Here is a 24,139-nt window from a genome sequence, read left to right as displayed (position 1 = left end):
GTTGTGACAGAAGCTCCCCGCGTATGCATCGGAATCTGTATGCAGTGAACTCTGTCGTTAAGCAAAGCGATGTTTTTAGGTAAATTCATTATTTCATTATTAGTTCATTGCGGTCAGGTCTCGACGTTTCATTGAGCCTTTGGTCATGCTAAGATAATCTAACCATCGTGTTTGAAAATATTTAACATTTTATGTCATTTTTAATTGCTTGCAAATGCTGCCGCATTGCCCTAAGTACTCTTCACACGTGTCGCGTCTTAAGGGAAAATTGCTATTTTCAACACTCCTTGCACCGTGTTCTATTCGTCATTGCTCGAAAGATACCCCATCCTCTAACTCTCCCCCTTCCCTAACTCCCCCCTCACCCCTAAACCTAGCCTAACCATGTCCCTAATCCTAGTCAAGAGCCAAAAATAGAAACTCACCCTAAAATGCGACCCACATGTTTACTCAACTAAGATATCAAACCTGTCCTCTTTCGCCGATTTATTCTTTTGTTGCCTGACTTTCTAGAAACCACAGTTAAATAAACAGTTTTTAATTCAGATTTGGATGAATAAGAGATTATCCTTAGTGGATCTCTAGGAAGAACAGTTTAGAACTGACAGAGCTATCCAGTATAAATAAAGTTAGTTTAATTTAGGTTTCCTGCTGTAGTAACACTGGATCAATAAGAGATGATCCTCACTGGACCTCTAGGAAGAACAGTTTAAAACTATTGAGAACAAATTCAACAAAATACAAAGACTAACGGTATATTACCTGTCTTCATCAACTTTCATCATCAGAATTAGGAATAAACTCTTCTCCACCGTACACACTGGTGTAAATATCGCCACTCTCCATGATATCTTTGTAAGATTGTTGTTTGACAGTTTCATATTGTTTCAACGGTTGATTGCCATCCGTCTTCGTCGCAGTCGCTGCTTCATCGGAAACTGACGGCGCAGCCTCGATTCCGACCGAACGCGCAGTAATACTGTTCCAAAATTTCTATAATGTACGATGTGGTTTGTCAGGCTACCTCGTTTTCCATCGCCTCTGAGAGAGAGGGGTGGGGTGGGGATTTGTCCCTTGACCCAGCCGTGAGAGGTGAAGAGGGGGGTGTTAGTCCCGTGCCCAAAGACTGGCGAAGGAAGAAGGGGGTTGTCACGGGCCCTAGACTAAGTGATGGAGAGGGGGAATTTGTTCCTGTCCTAGGCTTAAGAGATGGAAAGAGGAATTAGTTCTATGTCCAAGACCCAAAGGAGGAAGGGGGAATTTTTCATGGGGTCCTGGACTACCTAAACCTCGCTAGATCCACCCATAGCCCCCCAAAAAACAATTTTTGCCCTAGACCCCAATATTACACTGGATTGATAAAACATTACTGGAAACCATCAGGCTAAACATCTTGACTAAAACGTGCATTAAATGCATTTCTTTCACAAAGTTTCGCTCACCGGCAAAGCTAAGACCCAACCGCCGCCAGTCGGTTTGTCTGGTGAGGTTTTAAAACACTTCTCTAATCCTCCTTGACACTTGACCCACACCTACGAAATCAAAGGTAAAAACTTTAATCGCTTAATCGCCTTTTCTATCCTACCCTGGGAATATCGTAAGCATCTTTTGTACTCTGCTACCGCAGTGGATTAGGAAAAGTACAACCCTTGTGGATTAGCAAAATGAAGGCTCGTTTTTGAGGCACGTTTACACTTGCAATTTTTGCTGCGATTTCTTCTTTTGGTAGATGTAAACGAGTGAAGTAGTTACGAATGCTTTGATGTATAAGAGCTCGTATTTGAACATCCGTAACTGTTCACTCGTTTACATCTATCAAAAGAGGAAAATCGCAGCAAAATAAAGGATAGCGTATAATGTGTGCTTTCTACAATAAAGGAATAGAACTAAAAATTGATGGAGAAGTTATAGATGTGAACATACATATTTTGGGATATGTTCAGTTCTATACGCCTTTTGCTAAAATGATATTCAGTTTTGCCATCACGGTTGCCGCTGACCCCTAAATCGCATTTTGACTCATAAGAAATACTTCCATAACCCAGCAGGCAATATTCCATTTCGAATTTTCTATTTTCGCAACTCCAAAAAGTACATAGAGCATAGTAAATTCAGCTTTGAAAATTCCCCACACATTTCGGCGGGAAAGTTTCATCGTCTCATCGCCCTACCTCGTCGCTTGCGGCAACGGAAACTGACTGAACTCTTCCAAAAATCTTCGACCATTCCACTCCTTCGGGAAAGGTCTGGGTGACCCCACTCCTGTAGTAATGCTCCCCAAACTTGTCAACGGCCCACACCGTGTTCTTCCCCACCGATATCGTGTTCAAAGGATTCGTGCCTGGGGGCTGTATACGATCCCACATCTTTCCTGAAAAAAAAACAGGTAAAAAACATTCAAAATCATATATTATCCTATGAACGGTTTCATTGTATTGAAAATCTTTATGAAATCTTTGTTTTCGACATGACGTCATCATACCTGCGACGTCATTTCCTTCGTACCCAACCCTCATGTAGGCCGCGCCATCTTCACCGATGCCCCAGACCCTGTAGTCGCAACCGACCGAGATGCTCAGGAATTTAGTGTTGGTCGTGACATGCAGCCAGGATTCACCCTGCGTGAACGGATGGAATGTAGTGTGAATATATAAGATCTCCCACGGAGTGTGGGCGTTTTCAAAGCCGGGTCAAGGCCTGCTATAGTGGACTTAGATCCATATGCGATCTATTTTAACCTAATCTTTTAACCTAATCAAGACGAGATGAGATTAAACACCTTAGTATATTGGTTTTCGTTTGCAGTTACGTCAATAAGTGATAATGATTATCCTTACTGGGCTTCTAGGAAGAACAGTTTAGAACTGATAGAGCTATCCAGTATAAATAAAGTTAGTTTGGTTTAGGTTTCCTCCTGCAGTAACACTGGATCAATAAGAGACGATCCTTACTGAAACCTCTAGGAAGAACAGTTTAGAACTGATAGAGCTATCCAGCATAAATAAAGTTAGTTTGGTTTAGGTTTCCTCCTGTAGTAACACTGGATCAATAAGAGATGATCCTTACTGGAACTCTAGGAAGAACAGTTTAGAAATGAAATGCAGTGATCTAATTCACGAAGGGAAAGAAAGACACTAACTTGTGGCAGATCAGCAGTCACACCATTCCTGCGCAAAACATCTCCTTTAATACCAACAGCCCAGACAGCGATGCAGCCATCCTCCTGATACCTTCGATCAATTTGAATGCTTACATCCCTCAGGGGAATCGAGGGCAGGATTTCAACCCAGGGACCGGTCGTGTTGACGCTTGCAGATCTAGAGAAATCAGAGAAGAGGCCTGTGTCGTGTATCGTTGGCTATCGGTAGATCAGCTCATAGCCTGAATCGGAGAGAGCGGTCAAAGCTTCATTTGGGAAAAGCATGTTGGACAGAAACGCGACGAAAACACACGGCTGAAACGCTCCTTGAATGCTTATATAAAGATTCGTTGAATATTATCAATCGCACACGTTCTACACAGGACGTGAAAACTTAAGATTTGCAAGAGCTTGGACAACGTCGAAAGTTATCATAGGTCTATTAATTATTCATTTTTTTAATGAATCATTGTATTGATAACCACGGTCATCGTGTTTCCATCCTACATGCTTAAGGTGTCTATAATAACCTCAACCAACGGCGTCTTCTCACACAATCAATAATTTTCTTTTCGTTGCTGTATTCCCTGGATTAAAGAAAATTGTGGATGAAAAAAAAACTCGCCCTATGACGTTGAGACGGCTGCTGGAAGCAAAGGACACATGGGACGAATCTCTGAGAAGATACCCACACAGATACACTTGCTAGTCACCTGCTGATATTTACTATCCACACCTACAACTCATACCGCACACTCTCACCATCAACTCTCACCTACTATCCACACATACCACTGACATGTGCACTCTCGCCATCCACTCTCACCATCCGCTCACACCTACTATCCACACCAGCCACTCACACCTTCCACTATCACCTTCCGCCCACAACTGCTATCACACCATTCACACTTCCACTTCCACCTTCAACCTACACCTCCTACCTGCAACTGCCATTCACAACCCCCCCCCCCGCACCTGCCACTCCCACCTTCCACCCACACCAGCCCCTCTTACCACAGCTCTCCTGCAACCTGCACCTTCCATCGTACCTTGGGAAATCAAGGGCATACATCCACCCCTTTCTATCAGTTCCAACTTCTGTATCAAAGTCGACCTTCCATTCCCCTTTCCACTGCCATTCAGAGTTGGGGAGAGGGTAACCTTCCTTGCGACGCTCCAGGACCCCAGTCTCGTCACTCCACTCGTAACGATCCGTTAACAACCGACTGGCAAAAATGGAAAAAAAAGATCAATATCAGTCTGTCGAGGGCCCTTAGGACGAAACATGAAAATGCGTTTTTGTCTATTTTAGGCAGTTGTTATACCACATTTGAAGAAGTCTCGCTCTAGATGTTCACGTCTATCCCTAATTGTCATATGCTACCACCTACCTTCCCCCAAACCCCTCCCAAGGGGTCCACCTCTGGTTCTCGTATGTGTAGAACACATCTTGATCACTCTGATCACAAATACCGTGGGCGCTGCTCATGTCGGCTGGGATATTCCCGCCACCAAAGCCACGTGTGAAACACCACGGTCTGCCGTCGTCACCAAGCCCCCACACAACATGATCCACCCCGGCCTCCACTCGGGCAAGGTGACCCCCCACCTGACGCCAGTAAAGGTGGTAGGCGGGTAGGCTGTTGAAATCTGTTTAAACAAATTGTATGTTAGGATAAAGGTCATTGATGCTACACGGAACAACTTTCAACATCAACTCGCAACGCAACAATAAGCAAAAATCTAAACAACAATGTTGTGTGGAATAAAAACATTTCATAAACTTTCAACTTGTTTCCAAAACAATTTCTGTGTTACAAACTAACTCAAATATATAATATTCGACGCGTAAACCTTTTTCAAAACATTGTTGCGTTGCGAGTTGATGTTGAAAGTTGTTTCGTGTAACATTACCTTTAGTCTAGGCAGAAATAAAGTTTGAACAAACGTTTTGAGGGAAAATGCTGATCACAACTCAACTGACTTTCCCCCCCCCACAACACACCTGGCTCATCCCCCCCCACAACACACCTGACTCGTCCCCCCTACAACACACCTGACGACTCGTTTCCTCACACAAAACACCTGACTTGTCCCCCCACAACACACCTGGCTCGTCCCCCCCACAACACACCTGACTCGTCCCCCCCACAACACACCTGATTCGTCTTTGGAGTCGCTAAAGAACACATCCCCTCCGGATGTTGTGCACCACAGCGCCGAGGGTTTGGGCGGCCCCTCACACTTTCTCGCCTTTTGGCAAGCGGAGTTCAAAGCCACCATCCATTCGTTAAGTTCTTTCTCGCTCAAAGCAGACAGCATGAGATAGTTTCGCTCCATAGTTCTCACCGCAGTATCGATGGTGAAACAGTTCGTGTGCGTCTGGTTGTAAACACGCGAGATGCACGTGATATCAAAGATCATCAACTTCGTCTCCTTCGGTTTTTGTGATTTGCCAGTATGTTGAATTATCAAGCATTCAACGTCTCCCTCATTGGCTAGAGTTACCTTGCAAGGGCACCAGGTATTGTTGTGCCTGTCCAAAAGCATTCGAAATGTACCAGACTTTGACCAACTTCCCTGCAAAAAAAATTGAGGTCTTTTTACAATATACGATTAATTGTATGCACTGGACTCTAATACACCTGGAACGATAGTTACGAGAGAGAACCTGTGAAGCTTCTGTGTTTAGTTTCCCTAAGGCCCGTTTTTGAAGGTCGAATTATATTTTTTGAAATTGTGAAATGAAAATATGTCAAGTTTACTAAAAATTTGTGTGAACGATCCAATTTTGTCGGATCCAATTCACTTCTGATGTATGAAATGTAGTCAGTCTGTTAACAGTGCTGCGATGTGACATCTTTACACGCATTTATTCGAATACATACGCCAGAATAAGATCTTATACGACTGTAGATCGGCGCATCAGTAACAATAATCCGAACACAATTACCCAAACTAACCTTATCCACCGCCTGTTCAAATTCACAATAAGGCCTCATCTCGTCATTATCACGTGACTCTAGCAACTCGAGCACAACCCCCCTCCACGGTCCGCTGGCGAGATTTAATTTATTCAGGTTGATGGAACTGACTGAGACGCTATGATGAAGTGAATTGTGCGCGTTGAAAAAATTCGCAACGACATTGCAAGAGCTGGCGCTTATCCAATTCCAGCGATGTGCTTCTACGGATGAATTCATCAATCCAGTAAGATTTTCAGAAAACAACGTCGTGTCATCATCGCCTATGGAACCTGGAAAAGAATAGATTGCTTTGAATAATGAACAGTTTAGAACTGATAGAGCTATCCAGTATAAATAAAGTTAGTTTAGTTTAGATTTCCTCCTGTAGTAACACTGGATCATAAAAGATGATCCTTACTGGACCTCTACGAAGAACAGTTTAGAACTGATAGAGCAATCCAGTATAAATAAAGTTAGTTTAGTTTAGGTTTCCTCCTGTAGTAACACTGGATCAATAAGAGATGATCCTTACTGGACCTCTAGGAAGAACAGTTTAGAACTGATAGAACTATCCAGAATAAATAAAGTTAGTTTAGTTTAGGTCTCCTCCTGTAGTAACACTAGATCAATAAGAGATGATCCTTACTGGATCTCTAGAAAGAACAGTTTAGAACTGATAGAACTATCCAGTATAAATAAAGTTAGTTTAGTTTAGGTTTCCTCCCGTAGTAACACTGGATCATAAACGATGATCCTTACTGGATCTCTAGAAAGAACAGTTTAGAACTCTAAGGTTAAGTCACAGCACCTATACTTTTTTTATGCTCATGATGGGACGAGTCACTGGACAAGCTGCTCATACTGTCTGTCATTGAACGACCAACATTCAAAATCTTCCACTCTTTGCCAGAAAGCTCGGAGCTGGTGACGTCAGACCGAAAGAACACGTGATCAGACCCAGTGCTTAATGCAAACACCTGATCATTCAAAGCCATGGAAATCAACGAAAAGCTTCCAACCATTTCAACCCATTTTGTTCCCTTGGCACTCTCCTCGTCTGTGTAGCCAATTGATGTTGAAATACCACGTCTGAAATAAACCTGGAATAAGATATAAGTTAAAAGTCGGTGGTGTTTAGGAGATTAGGAGAACTGGAGAAGAAACATACAACAGACCTTTCTCATAATGACGTCAAACGCGTTGTACTTTTGGCAATGTCTGTGGGGTTTTTTATTATTATAACAATATTTCAGTAGGAAGCTATACACACTCACAACAAGGTGGTTTTCAGGCAGGTCCGACCAATCTTGACTATTATCGTATGTCAGATATCAAATAAAATAAAGGATAGCGTATAATATGTGCTTTCTACAATGAAGCATTATTTATGAACATACATTTCCTTCCATAGACAGAAGCCATAGCGCGTTGGTTCCCACAGAAAGTTGGTAAACTCTGTCATCAGGGAAGGGGACAGAAACCCAGGACAAACCTGTCAGAAAATAAGAATTGTTCACTCTGCGATGGTGCTACCTTGAAAAGTAACTTACCAGACAAGGTGAAAAATCAACTTGACAAAGGGGGGGGGGTTGACATGCGACTTTTGGTTTGTTAATACAAATTACGCACTTCCAAACTGAGTTACTACAGGGTGTATAAAAAAAACTACGACACACAATATTCATATTGTGTTGTAATATATCAATAACAAAAGATCGTAGGCCCCAGGGGATTATTAAGATTGCATTTCTTTATACACCCTGCAGTTTAAGATGGTTTGAAAATCTGATATTTCGGACCTTTGGTTTCTACTCCAATGCTGAAATTTTGACTTCAAAAAAATGTTTCCGGAAAGCCATTTCATGTATTTAAATCTTGTTTTCAATGAAAATGGAGTCAAAAATTCGTGTTTCGCTAATCCACTCTCTACCTGTAGGTTGAAATTTAGAAATTCCTGTGCGCATATAGAGAGATCCTTGCCAAGTTATCAACCAGACCATTCCTGTTGGTCCAACAGAGATCTGTCCAGCCTTGACCTCCTCTGGTAGATGTATTGTCACCCACGACGTGCCTTCGGGACAAACAGCAGTTATCCCTTGTCTGTATAATACCTGGAGTGACACAATGCGCAGTTTAGAACAACATTTTTAATACAAACTGTGTAGGACGGGATATGTGAGAATTGATTTCCGAGGGGGTAGATGTTAGTTAAAGTTGGTGGAGGGTAGATGTCAATACATTCGCCGGAAAATGGCAAATATACGACCATGGTCATATATTCGCCAGAAAATGGCAAATATACGACCATGGTCATATATTCGCCGGAAAATGGCAAATATACGACCATGGTCATATATTTGCCGGAAAATGGCAAATATACGACCATGGTCATATATTCGCCGGAAAATGGCAAATATACGACCATGGTCATATTCGCCGGAAAATGGCAAATACGACCATGGTCATATTCGCCGGAAAATAGCAAATACGACCATGGTCATATTCGCCGGAAAATGGCAAATACGACCATGGTCATATTCGCCGGAAAATGGCAAATGCGACCATGGTCATATTCGCCGGAAAATGGCAAATACGACCATGGTCATATTCGCCGGAAAATGGCAAATACGACCATGGTCATATTCGCCGGAAAATGGCAAATACGACCATGGTCATATTCGCCGGAAAATAGCAAATACGACCATGGTCATATTCGCCGGAAAATGGCAAATATACGACCATGGTCATATATTGGCCGGAAAATGGCAAATATACGACCATGGTCATATATTGGCCGGAAAATGGCAAATATACGACCATGGTCATATATTCGCCGGAAAATGGCAAATATACGACCATGGTCATATATTTGCCGGAAAATGGCAAATATACGACCATGGTCATATATTCGCCGGAAAATGGCAAATATACGACCATGGTCATATTCGCCGGAAAATGGCAAATACGACCATGGTCATATTCGCCGGAAAATAGCAAATACGACCATGGTCATATTCGCCGGAAAATGGCAAATACGACCATGGTCATATTCGCCGGAAAATGGCAAATGCGACCATGGTCATATTCGCCGGAAAATGGCAAATACGACCATTGGTCATATTCGCCGGAAAATGGCAAATACGACCATGGTCATATTCGCCGGAAAATGGCAAATACGACCATGGTCATATTCGCCGGAAAATGGCAAATACGACCATGGTCATATTCGCCGGAAAATAGCAAATACGACCATGGTCATATTCGCCGGAAAATGGCAAATATACGACCATGGTCATATATTGGCCGGAAAATGGCAAATATACGACCATGGTCATATATTGGCCGGAAAATGGCAAATATACGACCATGGTCATATATTCGCCGGAAAATGGCAAATATACGACCATGGTCATATATTCGCCGGAAAATGGCAAATACGACCATGGTCGAATTGGCCGGAAAATGGCGAATACGACCATGGTCGAAATGGCCAGAAAATGGCGAATACGACCATGGTCGAATTGGTCGGAAAATGACGAATACGACCATGGTCGAATTGGCCGGAAAATCGCGAATACGACCATGGTCGAATTGGCCGGAAAATGGCGAATACGACCATGGTCGAATTGGCGGGAAAATGGCGAATACGACCATGGTCGAATTGGCCGGAAAATTCAGTTGGGGGTAGGATGTTAGGTAAAGTTGGGGGGGGGGTAGGATGTCAGTTAAAGTTGGGGGTTAGGCTTAGAGGGTCACCTTTATGAATTATAAGGGAATGGCTTTAAAAATCTAAAATGGAGTGCGCTTTTGAAAACCGCACACTTTGTCTCTTTGTCTCCTATGCTGGGTGTTGAAATAGCTTATATTCAAATTGATGAAAGAAATTTAATTATTTAGCATACATAGGGTATTGATATCAAAATGTAAATGTAAGATCTATGTGAATTACTACCCTGGGTGCCTGAGGTGCCATCTTTGCTCGGCAAGTGGATTTGCGAGGATACAAGGGAATGAGGGTGGTAAATGTGGATAGGGAGTGACTTACCTGTCCAGCAAAGTTGACAGCCCATAATGCAATGTAGCCTGATTCACAGCCAGGAATTGCCATTCCTCCGATAGCAATATCCTGAATGGCTCTTTCAACCAGAAGATCCGTGGCTGGTGAACTGATCTAAATATAAAACACTGTACTACTGAGAATTCTACTCAGATTACCAACTTGTCCAGTATTATATTTTAGGAGACATGCAAACCTTGATCCATTTTTCCAGGTTTCCAAAGCGTCGATACCTTGACCAACATCGCCGGCGGACACAGGACTTCCATTCTTTGGCCGGAGTATACTCTCTGGGAAAATCCAATGCATACTGCCACCCCTGTGAAAATGTAGAGCAATAAATCTAGGTTGAATAGCAAGGGTTAATTGTCCCTTATGCTATTGTCTTTACCACCAAACCTCACAATATATTATTCTTTGTATAAATTGTCTTCAGTTTAACTCTGGATTACAAATATTTATGACTCTATTTTAACTATATTCAATAACTGTATTTAACCTATTTCATATTTTGCAGTTAAACTATGCTAAATGACAATTAACTTTAACTGGTTTACCATACAAAACGATGGACCATGAAACATCAAAGATTCATATTTCATCCTGATGCCAAACTGAAGGCAATTTGATAGATTTCAAACAGCTCTTTGAAGTTTCTCCAGTTTTCTTCTAAGTTTCCAGGTAATATGAATGATGACTTTGGAGGTTTTAACTTATTCATATTTACTGACATAATTTAATTTTCAAACTGATACCATGTAATAAGTTCGAAACAATAGCCGTTTTCACAGTAGAGACGCATAATGCGTCTAGACGTATTCAATGTCTTCAGTATAAAGGAAGACAACAGACGCATTATCCATCCAGACAAACTACCGTTGGTTATTTTTCTCTGATACGAAAAACCAAACATTAATTGTCTGGACGTATTATGCGTCTGTTGTCCGTCTTTATACTGAAGATGAATAACCAGACAAAAAATATTGAAGACGCATTATGCGTCCAGATGTATTATGCGTCTCATGAGGCTAGCATTTATTAACTTTGACCTAAGATCTACAAGACTGTTACAACAAACGCTGGAATAACTATAGAATACCGTGGAATTAAAGCACACATTTCAGTAAATAAACCTAAAGCTTTAAACTTTTTCACACCTTTTCATCAGCTGGGACTGTTGGATCAATGTACCACTCATCCTCCCAATGCCAGTTTTCTGGCAAAATGAACGAGTCCTTTGGTGTTCTCTTTGTACCATCTTGTGTGCTCCATGACCAGCGATCTGTTGGTAACATCTACATGGGATTGTATTTATGATGATGAAGTCCACAACCATTCTTCCAGTCAGAGGAAGAATAGCCAGTAGAGGCCTCATAATTTATAAATGCATTGGTAATTGCAGAATATTATGCATGTTATTTACCAGATTGGAGGTCCGTATAGGGAAATATTTCCCAAGGATATTTCCTATGGACTAGAACTAGAAACCTCACTAAAGGCATACAAGAGATTGCATCTCTTGAAAAAAAACTGTTCATATTGATGTTGGTGAGATAGTGGAAAATTTATGATAGTGAAGTAGGCTTTTAGGTTGAAATGTCGAGATATTTTGTCCAATTTAGACAGTTTTTATGCGACATTTTATGAAACATTTTGAAAAAGGTGCATTTTGGTGATGATGTTTGAAGAAGACAGCTGATGGTACAACCATTAGGTCCGGCTGCCGGCAGAAGTTTTAACAGAAACATTTAATGATTTAAAAGATGAAACCTACTGATTTTTCAGACCAGCTATGAATAGGATTCCACCTCTGGTTCTCGTACGTCTTGACTTGCACGCGTATCGGTACATCTCTGTTGTTTACATAAAGATAAACGCTTTGGTCACCACCGACTGCAAATGCACATGTGTCCACGGCAGATATTCGTTTGATAATGTCGGCTTCCTCGGACCGCAATGTCAGCTTATTTTCCTCCAGCGATAAAGTATAAGCAAACCCATCGTCATCTGCAAGCCAGAGAACACCTGTACTCGTCATAATTTCACGTAGTTTAAGAGTTTTTGTGACTTAAAGGACATCACAAACTTGAAACTTAAATAACAATTTAACTATTCTGCATATAAAACCGGAAGCTTTCTTCCCTCCGCGATTTCCTAGAATCTCATGCTGACTTCATTGATATGAAAGTTCCGTAATCTTCATCTCCCCCCCTGGTTTTCCTATTTCTGAATTTGACCGCGAAATATACTCGTGGGTTTTGACTAAGATATACCCAGGATCTTCAAATTTTGGCATCAACAGAATGACACAGAATAAGCTGTATACCCTGGCTTTCGTGCTGGACGCAGGTAGAATTTTACTCGGTATGAAAAAACGTGGCTTCGGCGCGGGAAGATGGAACGGGTTTGGCGGGAAAGTTGACCCCGGGGAATCTATTGAAGACGCTGCGAAAAGGTTTGATGTACATTAGCAGGGTAACTCTATAAGATATATGGCATATAGAATGGCTCTAACTTACTTATATATTCTCTGTAAAGTAGGACCAACTCCCAAGAGAGTGCCCCTCTCCACAGGGAGAACCCCACCTCTTCACACAGGCCGAAGCTATCTTCACCTGCAAACTATAACTTTACTCTGCTTGTGGTGACTGTTCAAATCAAGTTGCTAAGATAGTTTAAATGATGTGGTTTAATATTCCCAGGTAAAACTTTTCATGGTGGGTTGCCCCCCTTGATTGATCATTAATGTACACCTGTCAATGGAGAATTCACAACTAAATAACAAATATGTTGTATTACCCAGGGAGTTGTCTGAGGAATGCAATCTAAAGACGAACAAGTTAGATCAGGTTGGGATTCTGAAGTTTGAGTTTGTTGGCCAGCCTCAAATCTTGGAAGTTCATGTTTTCAAGACAAGCAAATATGAAGGAACTATTCAAGAGTCTGAAGGTAAATTTGCGTAAAATTTTGACTTCTGCAACGTAAGATATATTTAACTTTTGGTTTGCCTTAGAAATGAGACCTCAGTGGTTTGAAATAGATCAAGTTCCATTTAAAGAAATGTGGCCTGATGATGATCTTTGGTTTCCAATGATGTTGAATGATGAAAAGTTTGAGGGATATTTTAAGTTTGAAGGGCATGATAAAATATTGGATTATACACTTACAAAACTTTAAAATATATATATTTATCTCTTAATAAAATTTCACACATTTTAAGGCTATAAGATATAAATATTACATGCATATATACATTGTTTAAAAACTTTCTTAAAATTATAGACATTTAATCAAATGAGTGGCACCAACTATTTTCCTGACAAGTTGTACGTTTCATCAGCAGAACCTGGGTATGATGCTACTTACTGGATTAAATGCATGGATTTCTTCATGAACACATAAATTAAACACTCTACATTCATTGTACAATACAAACTCTTCTCGCATGATTGCCTTCAATTTCTTGCATCTCACTATATTGATCGTACAGCCTCATGAAATCCTATCACACAACCTTTGGTATTTGTCAGATTACCACATGCTTGACACTAAATGTAAGAATGAACGAATTGAGATGTGATTTAACTTCATATAAGCACTTATTGACCTAGATAAAGCACATTCCAGATTGCCCAACTGGGTGCATTGACCAATCAGAAGCATGCTTCATCCACAAACTAATAAAACTATGCCATAACACAGAATTTATTAAGGTTTATATAAGCATATATGTCTATTAAACATACGGCAGGTTCCAATTTAGTTCAATGAATCAAACTCACCATTCCCTTAATGAACCAAGACAAGAAGTTGAAAAAACATAAAAATGGAATGAAAATAAGTCTTAATACAGGTCTTAAAATAGGTGTTAACACAATGCAAATAAGCTGGACCAACATTAAATAATCACAGACTGTAAATAAACAAAGTTCAGAGACTTACCCCCTATTGTTGATATTATCAGTCAATCACAGGTAGCATAGACAAAGAAAATATAAACTTTATTAGAAATAGTTAATCTGGCTGTTTATAGAACAGAAGTGTTTGTGTACATAGTGAAATACCAAGCAATTATACTTACAAAAACATCAGCAATCTGAAAAAAAAATTTAAAAGGAAATTTAAGAATTGAACAATTTATACCTCAGGCACAAAATGTCAATGGTTCTCTCACAAGCCAACTTGCCATGGTGATGTATAGGGACTAATGTGCTGCAAAAGTTGCTTTTTATCAAAATTTTTCTCATGGGTTAAAATTTAGACAATATGTTCATAATAAGAAAAACATCTGAAATATATGCAAGTCTGTTCTGTCTGATGTTTTTGTTTGGAAATGCTACATAACAGGTCAACTTTAACAAAAAAAAACACACTGACTTACCGGCTATACATTTTAAAATTGGACATAAAAAGAAAGAAAGAATTGATTAGAATTGAATAATGATATCTAAGGTAGCTATCCTCGTAAACCTAGGCCTACCCATACAAACAAGTTCAGTGAACTAACCCCATAATGCCAAGTGCATGCCCTCTCGTGGTTACTATCCTTAGAATACACCTTTCCACAGTGTCGACAGGTCAATGCAGTCCTTTGAAGAGGGCCAGGAGCACTTTGACTGGATTTCGACCTAGTTATTGGTTTATTTCTGGCAGCACAGCTCAACACAGGTTCAGATCTAACCGACATCGCGGTGGTCAACCTGACCGATCCTTGCTTTGACCTTATCAAACGTCTTTGCTCCCATTCTTCCTCAAAGCATTTCCTCTGCATGTTCAAGCGATGCTCCTTGATTGCCATCTCCATTTCTCGTCGTTTTCGCACGATCGTTTGTAAATTTTGTTTCACAACGCATTTCTGTGCGAGCTGATGCTGGCGGAGGTCCATAAACCTTGTCTTAACACCACAACAGCAAGACACTATCCTGAAATCGTCAAGGTCTCCAAATGAACGGGGAGATCTGTGCGTCTCACTCGTCGAGTACATCCCAAACTTGTACAAGTTGTTAATGCGAACTCACATTCGTTGTCGAAATGCTCCGTCAAAAATTCAAACGAGAAAACCTTCTTGCATCCTTTTGGACAAATAACTTTTAATGAACACAACTCTTTTAACCAGTCGCTTTGTAAAGCTTCCGAGGAAACTCCAAGCTCGTCAGAACAGAGAAGACAATTCAGTTTGCGTTTCTTTCGCCGTTTGAAACATATCCAACACAAAACATGTGTACATTTGCACAAAACTGGATCGACGAATACACCATGGCAGTGTGAACATATAAAACTCGGCTCGATGTTACCGTCTTCGAAGTGTTTTAAATTTAGACCCATTATAGACTTTAGTAAAGTGGAATATGAGCAGTCAATAATCTTGTTGCTATGAAATATATGTCATGTGTTGTTATGATGGAAGGGATTTAAATCCCGCGTGTACGACGCGCGGACCCCACGAAATTGCGCGCAGAATATTCTAATCTAAAACCACGCAATTTATTCTAATCTAAACGCATTTTTCTTGCGACATACCAGATATTCGAGATAAAATATAAGTTTTATTATGAAGCATACTGTAACTGCTAGGGCATTCACATGCGTCACAGTTGACCAGATCGTTTTAAATACGAATATACAAATCATTTGTTTGTTTTTTGCACACATCAAACTGCAGAGTTTATTTCATTTTCGCCATGTTGTTAAGCGCGCTTCCAGCCTTAAACCACTCGATTTGAGTCTCGTTGAAAGTGTGATTCAGAGGAAATTGCTCTTTACTTCCATCCTTGTGTAAAACTTCACACGTTATTGGCTAAAATAGGCGATAATTGTACTCAAAAAGGCTACATTTAAAATGATCTTGTTTGGGTTAATTTCAATTGAGAAAACGTTGAAAAAAGATATCGGATTTTGACATACCTTTCCTGGTGCGAAATCTTTCAAGCCGAGCAGTGAAATACGGTCGGTCGGCTTGATTTTGTCGTAGTCCTTGGGATCACTGAATGTCAGAGGTAACATGCCTGAAGAAAAACGGAAAATATAATTGGAAAATGACAGAGCGTGGAAATTTCCAATGCAATATAATTTGTAACGACCAGTGACCCAAGCCTTTAGTAAGAGTAAGACTTCAGGGGGGCTTACCTTGTTTCTTGAGGTTGGTCTCTGCAGAAAAAGGAAAAAAAACGAATTTAAACATTTTGTAACAGAAATGAAAACCACGTCTTTTTTTTAACTATTGACTCTAAAAAGTCTAACGATGGAACAGTCAATCTACTTTGTACGAAGGAATATCAGAGCATCTGGTAAGATACTTACAATAGTCATTGTTATATAGGTGCTGTGTGTTTTAAATGTGATTGGTTCATTCGTAGTCACATGACTTTAAATAAATGCAATGTTTCCCGCCAGGGAAACAAGTGAAAAATTGTTGCCCGCTTCTTGTCATAACAAAGTAAAGTGGGTTTTTTTTAAATGAAATTGTTGTGTAACATGTATGTTTTTGTTCTTATATAACAAAACACTTAATGTACACTACCTCGGGAAATAGTGAGTTTTGTTTTACCTCGAGTCTCAACATTCAGACTCTTGGAAAAACAAAACTCACTAATTTCTCTCGGGACCATAAATTAAGTGTATATTACTTACCGTGAATACGAGCAAAACTTCTCACAATGACAGCTCTACCACCGAGATGTCTTGGTTCCAGGGCGGCATGTTCTCGACTGCTTCCCTCGCCGTAGTTTTCGTCACCAATCGCGACCCAGTTCACGCCGTTTGCCTGTAAAACACGAAACGAGATGAGGATTAGCACACGAAGATGCCAGATTGGAGCACGATGTGATGAGTTCGGAGCACGGAGTCGTGACATCAGAACACGAAATTGTGAGTTTAGAACACGAAACCAAGATATCAGAACACGAAATTATGGGATTAGAACACGAAATTTTAAAGATTAGAACACGAAACAGAGATATCAGAATACGAAATTGTGGGGTTCGAGCACGAAGCTCGGGTATCGGAAAAGAAACTTTTAGATTAGATCATCAGAGCACGGAATTGTTAAATTAGAACACGAAACCGTGATATCGCAACACGAAACTGAAAACGCACCTAGCGCCAGAAATGGGGAAACATTAGCTACCTTGTAATGTCTGGCCGTATCCGGAACAGCACCGTAGTCACCAGTCAATTGATTCTTAACGTTATTTGCCTCATTATTCTCTTCGTTCACGGCACTGGAAGGAACAACAAAACGTACAGTTTGAGTGACAGCCTATTGCAGAAACTACTTCACTCTTTTTTAGTCGAGGTGAGAATTAAACACTTGCCAGGAAAACTTACGCGATAAACATGTTGTTTGAGATGTTGTCCAAGTGACCACGATACTTCAGCCATGGTCCAGCAGCACTGTGGGAAATCAAAATGAAAAAAATAACAAAAAAGCCACGACATTCCTCGACCCACGTACGTTACACTAGCAATTTCGGTGCGATTTTCCTCGTTTGATGGATGTGAACGAGCGAACAGTTACGGATGCTTTGATGTATGAGTGCCTTATCGTGAACATTGGTAACTTGTCCACTCGTTCACATCTATCAAAAGAAGAAAATCGCATCAGAAATCGCAAAGTTTAGGTTATTATTTGCTTGAACTCCAGAGCTCACCTTATGTGATCTGTTGTGCACTTGCCGGTGATCTGTGATGAGGTAGGAAAGGTGTGTTAACAACTGAAGATATGTTTCATTTTGGACAAAGTAATGAGCCTTATTCCGGCCGTTTATATATCTAGAATGGTTCATGGGCATTACTATCACCTTGATTAAAATGGGCAACTCCACGAGATCGTTTCCATCCCAGGCGTCGAAAGGCTCCAGAAGTTGCAGGCGATTGCTGAAAAAAGTTTTGATAAAAGATTGGATTCGCTTAAAAATAATTTTCGCTCGCAACGATTGGGGGAGGCGGTTATATATATTTCAGCATTTTGGGATTAGAAAAAAATTTATAGGTAGATACGTATTTTTAGGTAACACCCCCCCATTTGAGTACCCCCACCACCTCACTGTCCCCCCTGCCCCAACAATCAAAAGCCCTGAAATTCACACAGGCTGTACCTGCTTGGTGAAACGTCGACCTTAACACCAGAACCATCGGAAGGTGGATCTTGGTATGTGTCCTCACCCGGGTCAAATCCCTTTGAGATGCAAAAAGAAACATAATATTATGAAATACAATGCAAGAAGATTATCTAAACAACTGTTTTATCAATACACACGCGAGATGGCAATTCGTCTCCTTTGGGATTTTCAAGTTTGAATTTTTCACCTAAGAAATAAAAGGAGTACAATTCTGTATATTCTGGTTGCAGTTTAAGGTTGAAAGGGAATATGTTTACACACACGCACCATTAGCTCCTTCTAAATCGTCTTTCATCGGGTTGAACTTGAGGCTGCCGCCCAGCGCAAGAGCTGTTACAATCTAAACAAGTGTAGTTCAGTTAGGTCTATATTGCATAGATCAAGAGAGAGGGAGGAAAAGTCTATCAGATGAACCAATCAAATGGGAGAAGTCTATCAGATGAACCAATCAAATGGGAGAAGTCTATCAGATGAACCAATCAAAAACGAGAAGTCTATCAGATGAACCAATCAAAAGCGAGAAGTCTATCAGATGAACCAATCAAATGCGAGAAGTCAATCAGATGAACCAATCAAATGCGAGAAGTATATATATTAAATACGAGAGTTAAATACCTCAGGTGAAGCGACAAATGCATGCGTCTCAGGGTTGGCATCGTTTCGTCCGGTAAAATTCCGATTGTAGGAAGTGACGATTGTGTTTCTCTCGCCTTTCTTTATGTCCTGTCTGGAAAACGACACAACAACATCAGATATGCCATGCGACGGCTCGCATTATAACAAGTCATCAAAACATATAAAATTACCTGTTCCACTGACCAATACAAGGTCCACATGCATTGGCCAAAACAGTTCCTCCAATATCCCTCAGAGTCCCTGCCTTTTAAACGAATGATTTGAAGAGTGAATATTTTAAATTTGGATAGTGGATTTGTTAAACCGTTGCAGATAGGCTTAAAATGCCGTGAAATAAGGCAAAAAATGAAGAGAAACTTTACAACTGAAATTTATACCAAATCACATACGGCCAAGACCCCACTATCTGGTGATTGGTGGACAGAGCTATCCAGCTTTCGTACAACGTGCCGTGGTTAAGATTGAGCCGAGGGTTAGCTCCATGCAGGGAGAGGGTGAACAACCAGTTTCAGGAAACAAGAATTGCTTCAAACGACAAACACACACAAGAACCTTACCACTGCGTCTCGTTCGATGGTTGCTCTTATTTGCTCTGATCCAGGGGTGACTGTGAATAACGATCTATGATGTGGAACACGAAATTACATAAATCCAAGTCTGCTGTTTAGAAGCACTTCTTGAAAGTAACGTCATATAGCACGCTGCTTATGTGTAAAAATGTCTGTCAGTCAGAGCCAAAAATCTTGACTATTGTAGCAAGAGTTTATTCATGCAAAGAGGTAGCATACTTTGCCTGAACGCCGTGGTCCAATGCTTGCTTTGCTATGCTCGCTGATCTTGTCATGTCCTCATAACTGCTGTTCGTACAACTACCAATCAGAGCTGAAAAACAATAATACAAGAAACTTCGCTAGTAAATCCTAAATACACGAATTTAATCCTTGAGGTTAGAATAGGATTGGGTGTTAGATTTAGATTAGGATTGGGTGTTGGATTTAGATTAGGATTGGGTGTTAGATTTAGATTAGGATTGGGTATTAGGTTTAGATGAGGATTGGGTATTATTAGATTTAGATTAGGATTGGGTGTTAGATTTAGATTAGGATTGGGTGTTAGATTTAGATGAGGATTGGGTGTTAGATTTAAATTAGGATTGGGTGTTAGATTTAGATAAGGATTCGGTTTTAGTTAGATTAGGGTTAGGACTTAACCCAGGCCTTCATCAGTGCAAGTGCATTCCCGGATACTTACGTGGTAAATATAGGGAAAACGATACTGACCTACTTTGATGTCCAACGGCCAACCGTTCTTCTCCGCAACTTCGCCCAGTTTTGAAATAGGCGTCGCCAAATCTGGCGTGAAAGGACCATTCACGTGTGGCTCCAGCTGAAATAAGCAAAACTCGCGTTAATTTTTAAAAAACCATCAAAATTTGGCTGTCCCAATGAGTCGAACGACTCCAAACTAAATCAATACCTCGTCCAAGTTGATTTCAATGAGCTCATCGTATTCACAACCCTCGTCAGCTTGCAATATATGGATATTCCTCGCCGCCAGCCCACTGATGTCCTCGCGTCCCGTTGCCTTCAGATAGTCAGCCATACGAGAGTTGAATGGAAAGACAGACGTCGTCGCTCCAATCTCTGCTCCCATGTTACAGATTGTTCCCATTCCTAGTTAAAAGTAAACAGGAATGATCCTTACTGAAATTATCCTCTTGTCAGACAAATTGAGATCTGGTTGAGCTATTCAGTATAAATAAAGTTAATTTAGTTAAGGTTTCCTCCGGTAGTAACACTGAAACAGTAAGAGATGACCCTTACTGGACCTCTAGGAAGAACAGTTTAGAACTGATAGAGCTATCCGGTATTAATAAAGTTAGTTTAGTTTAGGTTTCCTCCTGTATGTAGTAACACTGGATCAATAAGAGATGATGCTTACTGGACCTCTAGGAAGAACAGTTTGGTACTGATAGAGCTATCCAGTATAAATAAAGTTAGTCTGGTTTAGGTTTCCTTCTGTGGTTACACTGGATCAATAAAAGATAACCCTCACTGGACCACTACCTGTGCAAGAAATAGAGTCCACACCAGGACCATGGTACTCAACAATCGCACCAGTACCACCCTTCACTGTGAGAATGTCTGCCACTTTCAATATAACATCTGAAATAAAATAACAAGAAACATTATAAATACTTCAGTTCCACAGCAGTGAAGTGGGAATAAAATAACAAACACACCCTTGGGAGATGTCCAACCACTCAATGTCCCAGTTAATTTAACGCCAATAACTTTAGGACACTTCAACTCCCAAGGAATATCGGCCATGACGTCAACAGCGTCGGCCCCGCCGACACCGATGCACAAACCTCCAAGACCACCTTAAATAGTTAAGAAAAACATTGCCATTCATAATCTGCAGCACAGAAGAGTCTGGGAACCATAGCTCATGGGATATCTGCGGCACAGAAGAGTCTGGGCACCATGGGATATCTGCAGCACAGAAGAGTCTGGGCACCATAGCTCATCTTGCCCACTTGCGATTTTCGCTGCAATTTTATGTGTAACTTTCGTCTTTCGATAGATGTGAACGAGTGAATCCGTAACTAACGGATTTTCAAATAAGAGCTGTTATACATCAGTACATCCGTAACTAGTCACTCGTTCACATCTACTAAAAGAAGAAAATCGCAACATAAGATCGCAAGTGTATGAAATGGGCCTCAACAACTCTGTATTTTTGGTACCTCCGTTGGGTGTGTGGCTGTCTGTGCCGATCAACAGGGCTCCTGGGAAGGCGTAGTTCTCCAGAATGATCTGATGGATAATACCGCTGCCCGGCTTCCAAAAACCGATCCCATACTTCGCCGAAGCGCTGCCCAGGAAATCATAAACTTCGCGGTTGATGTCCTTGGCCTCGGCGAGATCTTCATTCGCGCCAACTTGGGCTTCGATGAGATGGTCACAATGGATGGTGGATGGCACGGCAACCTGAAATGACAGTCTTCAAATAAACTTATGTTGGACCAAGAGGTGCCGAGACAGGGGGGTGTTGGGGAAAAATAAAAAATGTCCGGCCCTCCTGATAGGAACAATTGCGTATTGGGATAGATTATTTATTCGATGCATGAAGATATAATCAGGTAAGAAAAGGTGCGCATTGCGTACGAAAAAATTATGCATAAAAATAGGCACGCTTTGCGTACGATTATTTTGGTAAGTGAAAAAAGGTACGCCTTGTGTGCTCGAATTTCGGCGATAAAAATTGGTACGCAATATGTACATAGATGTTCCGATTCATTGAACTATACCGCTGATAAGTACTACAGATGTGAAAAAATTGTTGTATTGAGTGGAAACTGTGGAATTTGAACTGGATTATTCTACTGGAGTCAGCAAGTCTGGAGGAATCGATAGTAGGTCTCTAAAGAGATTCACCAGGAACACAACTTACTTTTGCTAGACCACTTGATATGAATTGGAGAACAGCCATCTAAAGAAAAACGTATGATGTGAGTTGAAGCATCATCCAGCAGCCGGACAAATTCAGTGGACATGTATTACCCACCTGTGCAGTCGCATCTTGCATTGCAACTCTGTCTGGTCGTAATCTCAGGTATGAAACACCCCTCTCTATATCCTACAACATATGGAGCTATCTTAGAACAACAAACACAGCAATATTACAACAAAGAAAGCCAACAGCAAATACCTGGGTTTTTGGGTCATCCAGGTGACTGTACAAGATTTTCTCTGATAAAGTCATTGGCCTGTTCAACCTTTCGCGGACCAATTTAAGGTTCTCATCCAGCACTTTATAGTTTTGACTTAAGTCCGTATCTGGTTCTAAACGACTCATTGCGATCTGCAATGAAAAGAAAGTTTACATCCACCATTGTAGCATATTTGACTAAAATATAGTCAAAACGTAGATTCATTAAAGCTAACAGAATTTTTCTCAGAGTTCTTTTGTATTTTATAAAAATACTCAGTGGTTCCTGTGACTATAGTAAGATAATTGCGCAAATTTTAGGTTTAAATTACTTGAATATTTCCTTGCACTGACCTTTTGGTTGTTGATGCAGGCCACGCTGAACAATCTTGTTGAACAGCCATTCTTGGTCAGCAAGGTGGCCTAAATTGTTAGATATACAGGATTAGATATCACATATCTGGGGCCAGTTGTATATAAAAGACTAGTTAACTTTTAACTGCAGTTAAGGACAGAATTGGTCAATCAGAGTTGTGTATTTCTGAGTCAACTAGGATTTAACAATGCAAAATGTAGTTAAAGAGTTTTATACAACCGGCCCGTGGAGAGGAGAGTGAACCAGTGAACTTTGTCAATTGTCATAAAATGAATGATCGCTGACTTTTGACTTGAGGCGGAGGTTCCGACGTTAATATGAATATTAATGTCTACATATTTACAAGAAAATAAACATTCCCTGGGGTAGTCTGCCATTCTCATTCTCGTTAACTTTTACGATGTACCCAAAGGGATAAAGTACAACTTTTTCACAACTGACCATTGAATAATTTGCGTTATTGCGACAGACTCTGTCAATGATATTGACACACAAACACTACAATTGTGCATAAATGCACAAATATATACAACATCTAACCTGTCTGGATGCTAAACGAAGCATTCTTCTCTTCTTTCAACGTAATACCGGCTTACAAATGCTCAAAAATCCTGAAATTTTGCCCAAAATGTTCCCAACTTCTTCCTTTATGCAAGTTTAAAAGCAACTGACGAAAATACTGAGCCCTCGGTGTGGGAAGTTGTACTTCAGGATACTTTGTGTAATACACGATATCCTGTCAATTCTTCAGCACGATCTTTTGACCGTAGATGAAAGATGGACAGATGTGCTTCTCAGTGGTAAAGATTTCCTAATGTAGCCATTTTTGCGTGATATTCTTCATTTGTCATTACGCGATGGCTTTTATGCCTATTTATGCCTATATGCTTTTATGCTGTGTGCCTATTTCAATAATGTTTTGGCATTTGGGGAGATAAAAATTCATTTAAAAATAAATTTATTAATTTATATGAACAAAAAATTGCTATTAAGACGGCAGAAAAAATAAAATTTTCACAGGCAGTTTCATCAGCATCGGTCCAGCAAGTTTCGTGGCGTGTGCACGACGTGAGCATTTTGGGAAAACTTGAGGACAAAAATATAAATCTCTGGTCACGCTTCTGAATA

General features: G+C 40.5%; 3 protein-coding genes and 1 pseudogene across 3 annotated transcripts; 1 reads left to right on the top strand and 3 right to left on the bottom strand.

Moving 5' to 3' along the window:
• Positions 1–25: 25 nt before the first annotated feature.
• LOC114519324 (tectonin beta-propeller repeat-containing protein 1-like) lies at positions 26–12,297 on the bottom strand. The gene is made up of 18 exons (XM_028539441.1): positions 11,940–12,297; positions 11,323–11,460; positions 10,362–10,484; positions 10,154–10,279; positions 8,039–8,219; positions 7,506–7,600; positions 6,917–7,208; positions 6,106–6,398; positions 5,302–5,722; positions 4,534–4,792; positions 4,192–4,368; positions 3,670–3,726; positions 3,140–3,317; positions 2,483–2,618; positions 2,172–2,371; positions 1,443–1,532; positions 763–993; positions 26–509 (listed from the first exon to the last, which is right to left on the bottom strand). The coding sequence occupies exons 1-17, from the start codon at positions 12,201–12,203 to the stop codon at positions 772–774; spliced, it is 3,252 nt and encodes a 1,083-aa protein (XP_028395242.1). The 5' UTR covers positions 12,204–12,297; the 3' UTR covers positions 26–509; positions 763–771.
• Positions 12,298–12,391: 94 nt separating this feature from the next.
• LOC114519542 (7,8-dihydro-8-oxoguanine triphosphatase-like) lies at positions 12,392–13,389 on the top strand. Its single transcript, XM_028539689.1, has 3 exons — positions 12,392–12,620; positions 12,969–13,114; positions 13,179–13,389. Exons 1-3 carry the CDS (start codon positions 12,469–12,471, stop codon positions 13,340–13,342), a joined length of 462 nt encoding a protein of 153 aa, XP_028395490.1. The 5' UTR covers positions 12,392–12,468; the 3' UTR covers positions 13,343–13,389.
• Positions 13,390–13,620: 231 nt separating this feature from the next.
• Positions 13,621–15,603, bottom strand: LOC114519541 (annotated as a pseudogene).
• A 119-nt stretch (positions 15,604–15,722) lies between these two features.
• Positions 15,723–23,678, bottom strand: LOC114519537 (aconitate hydratase, mitochondrial-like). Its single transcript, XM_028539682.1, has 25 exons — positions 23,552–23,678; positions 22,990–23,058; positions 22,636–22,788; positions 22,492–22,563; positions 22,378–22,416; positions 21,671–21,914; positions 21,164–21,304; positions 20,988–21,086; positions 20,398–20,594; positions 20,202–20,307; positions 19,710–19,803; positions 19,479–19,542; positions 19,092–19,165; positions 18,901–19,012; positions 18,553–18,625; positions 18,423–18,472; positions 18,262–18,341; positions 17,965–18,040; positions 17,815–17,846; positions 17,492–17,557; positions 17,292–17,385; positions 16,796–16,928; positions 16,292–16,312; positions 16,070–16,170; positions 15,723–15,962 (listed from the first exon to the last, which is right to left on the bottom strand). The coding sequence occupies exons 1-25, from the start codon at positions 23,573–23,575 to the stop codon at positions 15,831–15,833; spliced, it is 2,346 nt and encodes a 781-aa protein (XP_028395483.1). The 5' UTR covers positions 23,576–23,678; the 3' UTR covers positions 15,723–15,830.
• Positions 23,679–24,139: the final 461 nt, after the last annotated feature.

The sequence above is a fragment of the Dendronephthya gigantea genome, unplaced genomic scaffold (genome assembly GCF_004324835.1).
Source record: "Dendronephthya gigantea isolate DGI-Jeju-01 unplaced genomic scaffold, DenGig_1.0 000013F, whole genome shotgun sequence".
Classification (NCBI taxonomy): domain Eukaryota; kingdom Metazoa; phylum Cnidaria; class Anthozoa; order Malacalcyonacea; family Nephtheidae; genus Dendronephthya; species Dendronephthya gigantea.
This window is presented reverse-complemented; position numbering and strand designations above follow the sequence as displayed.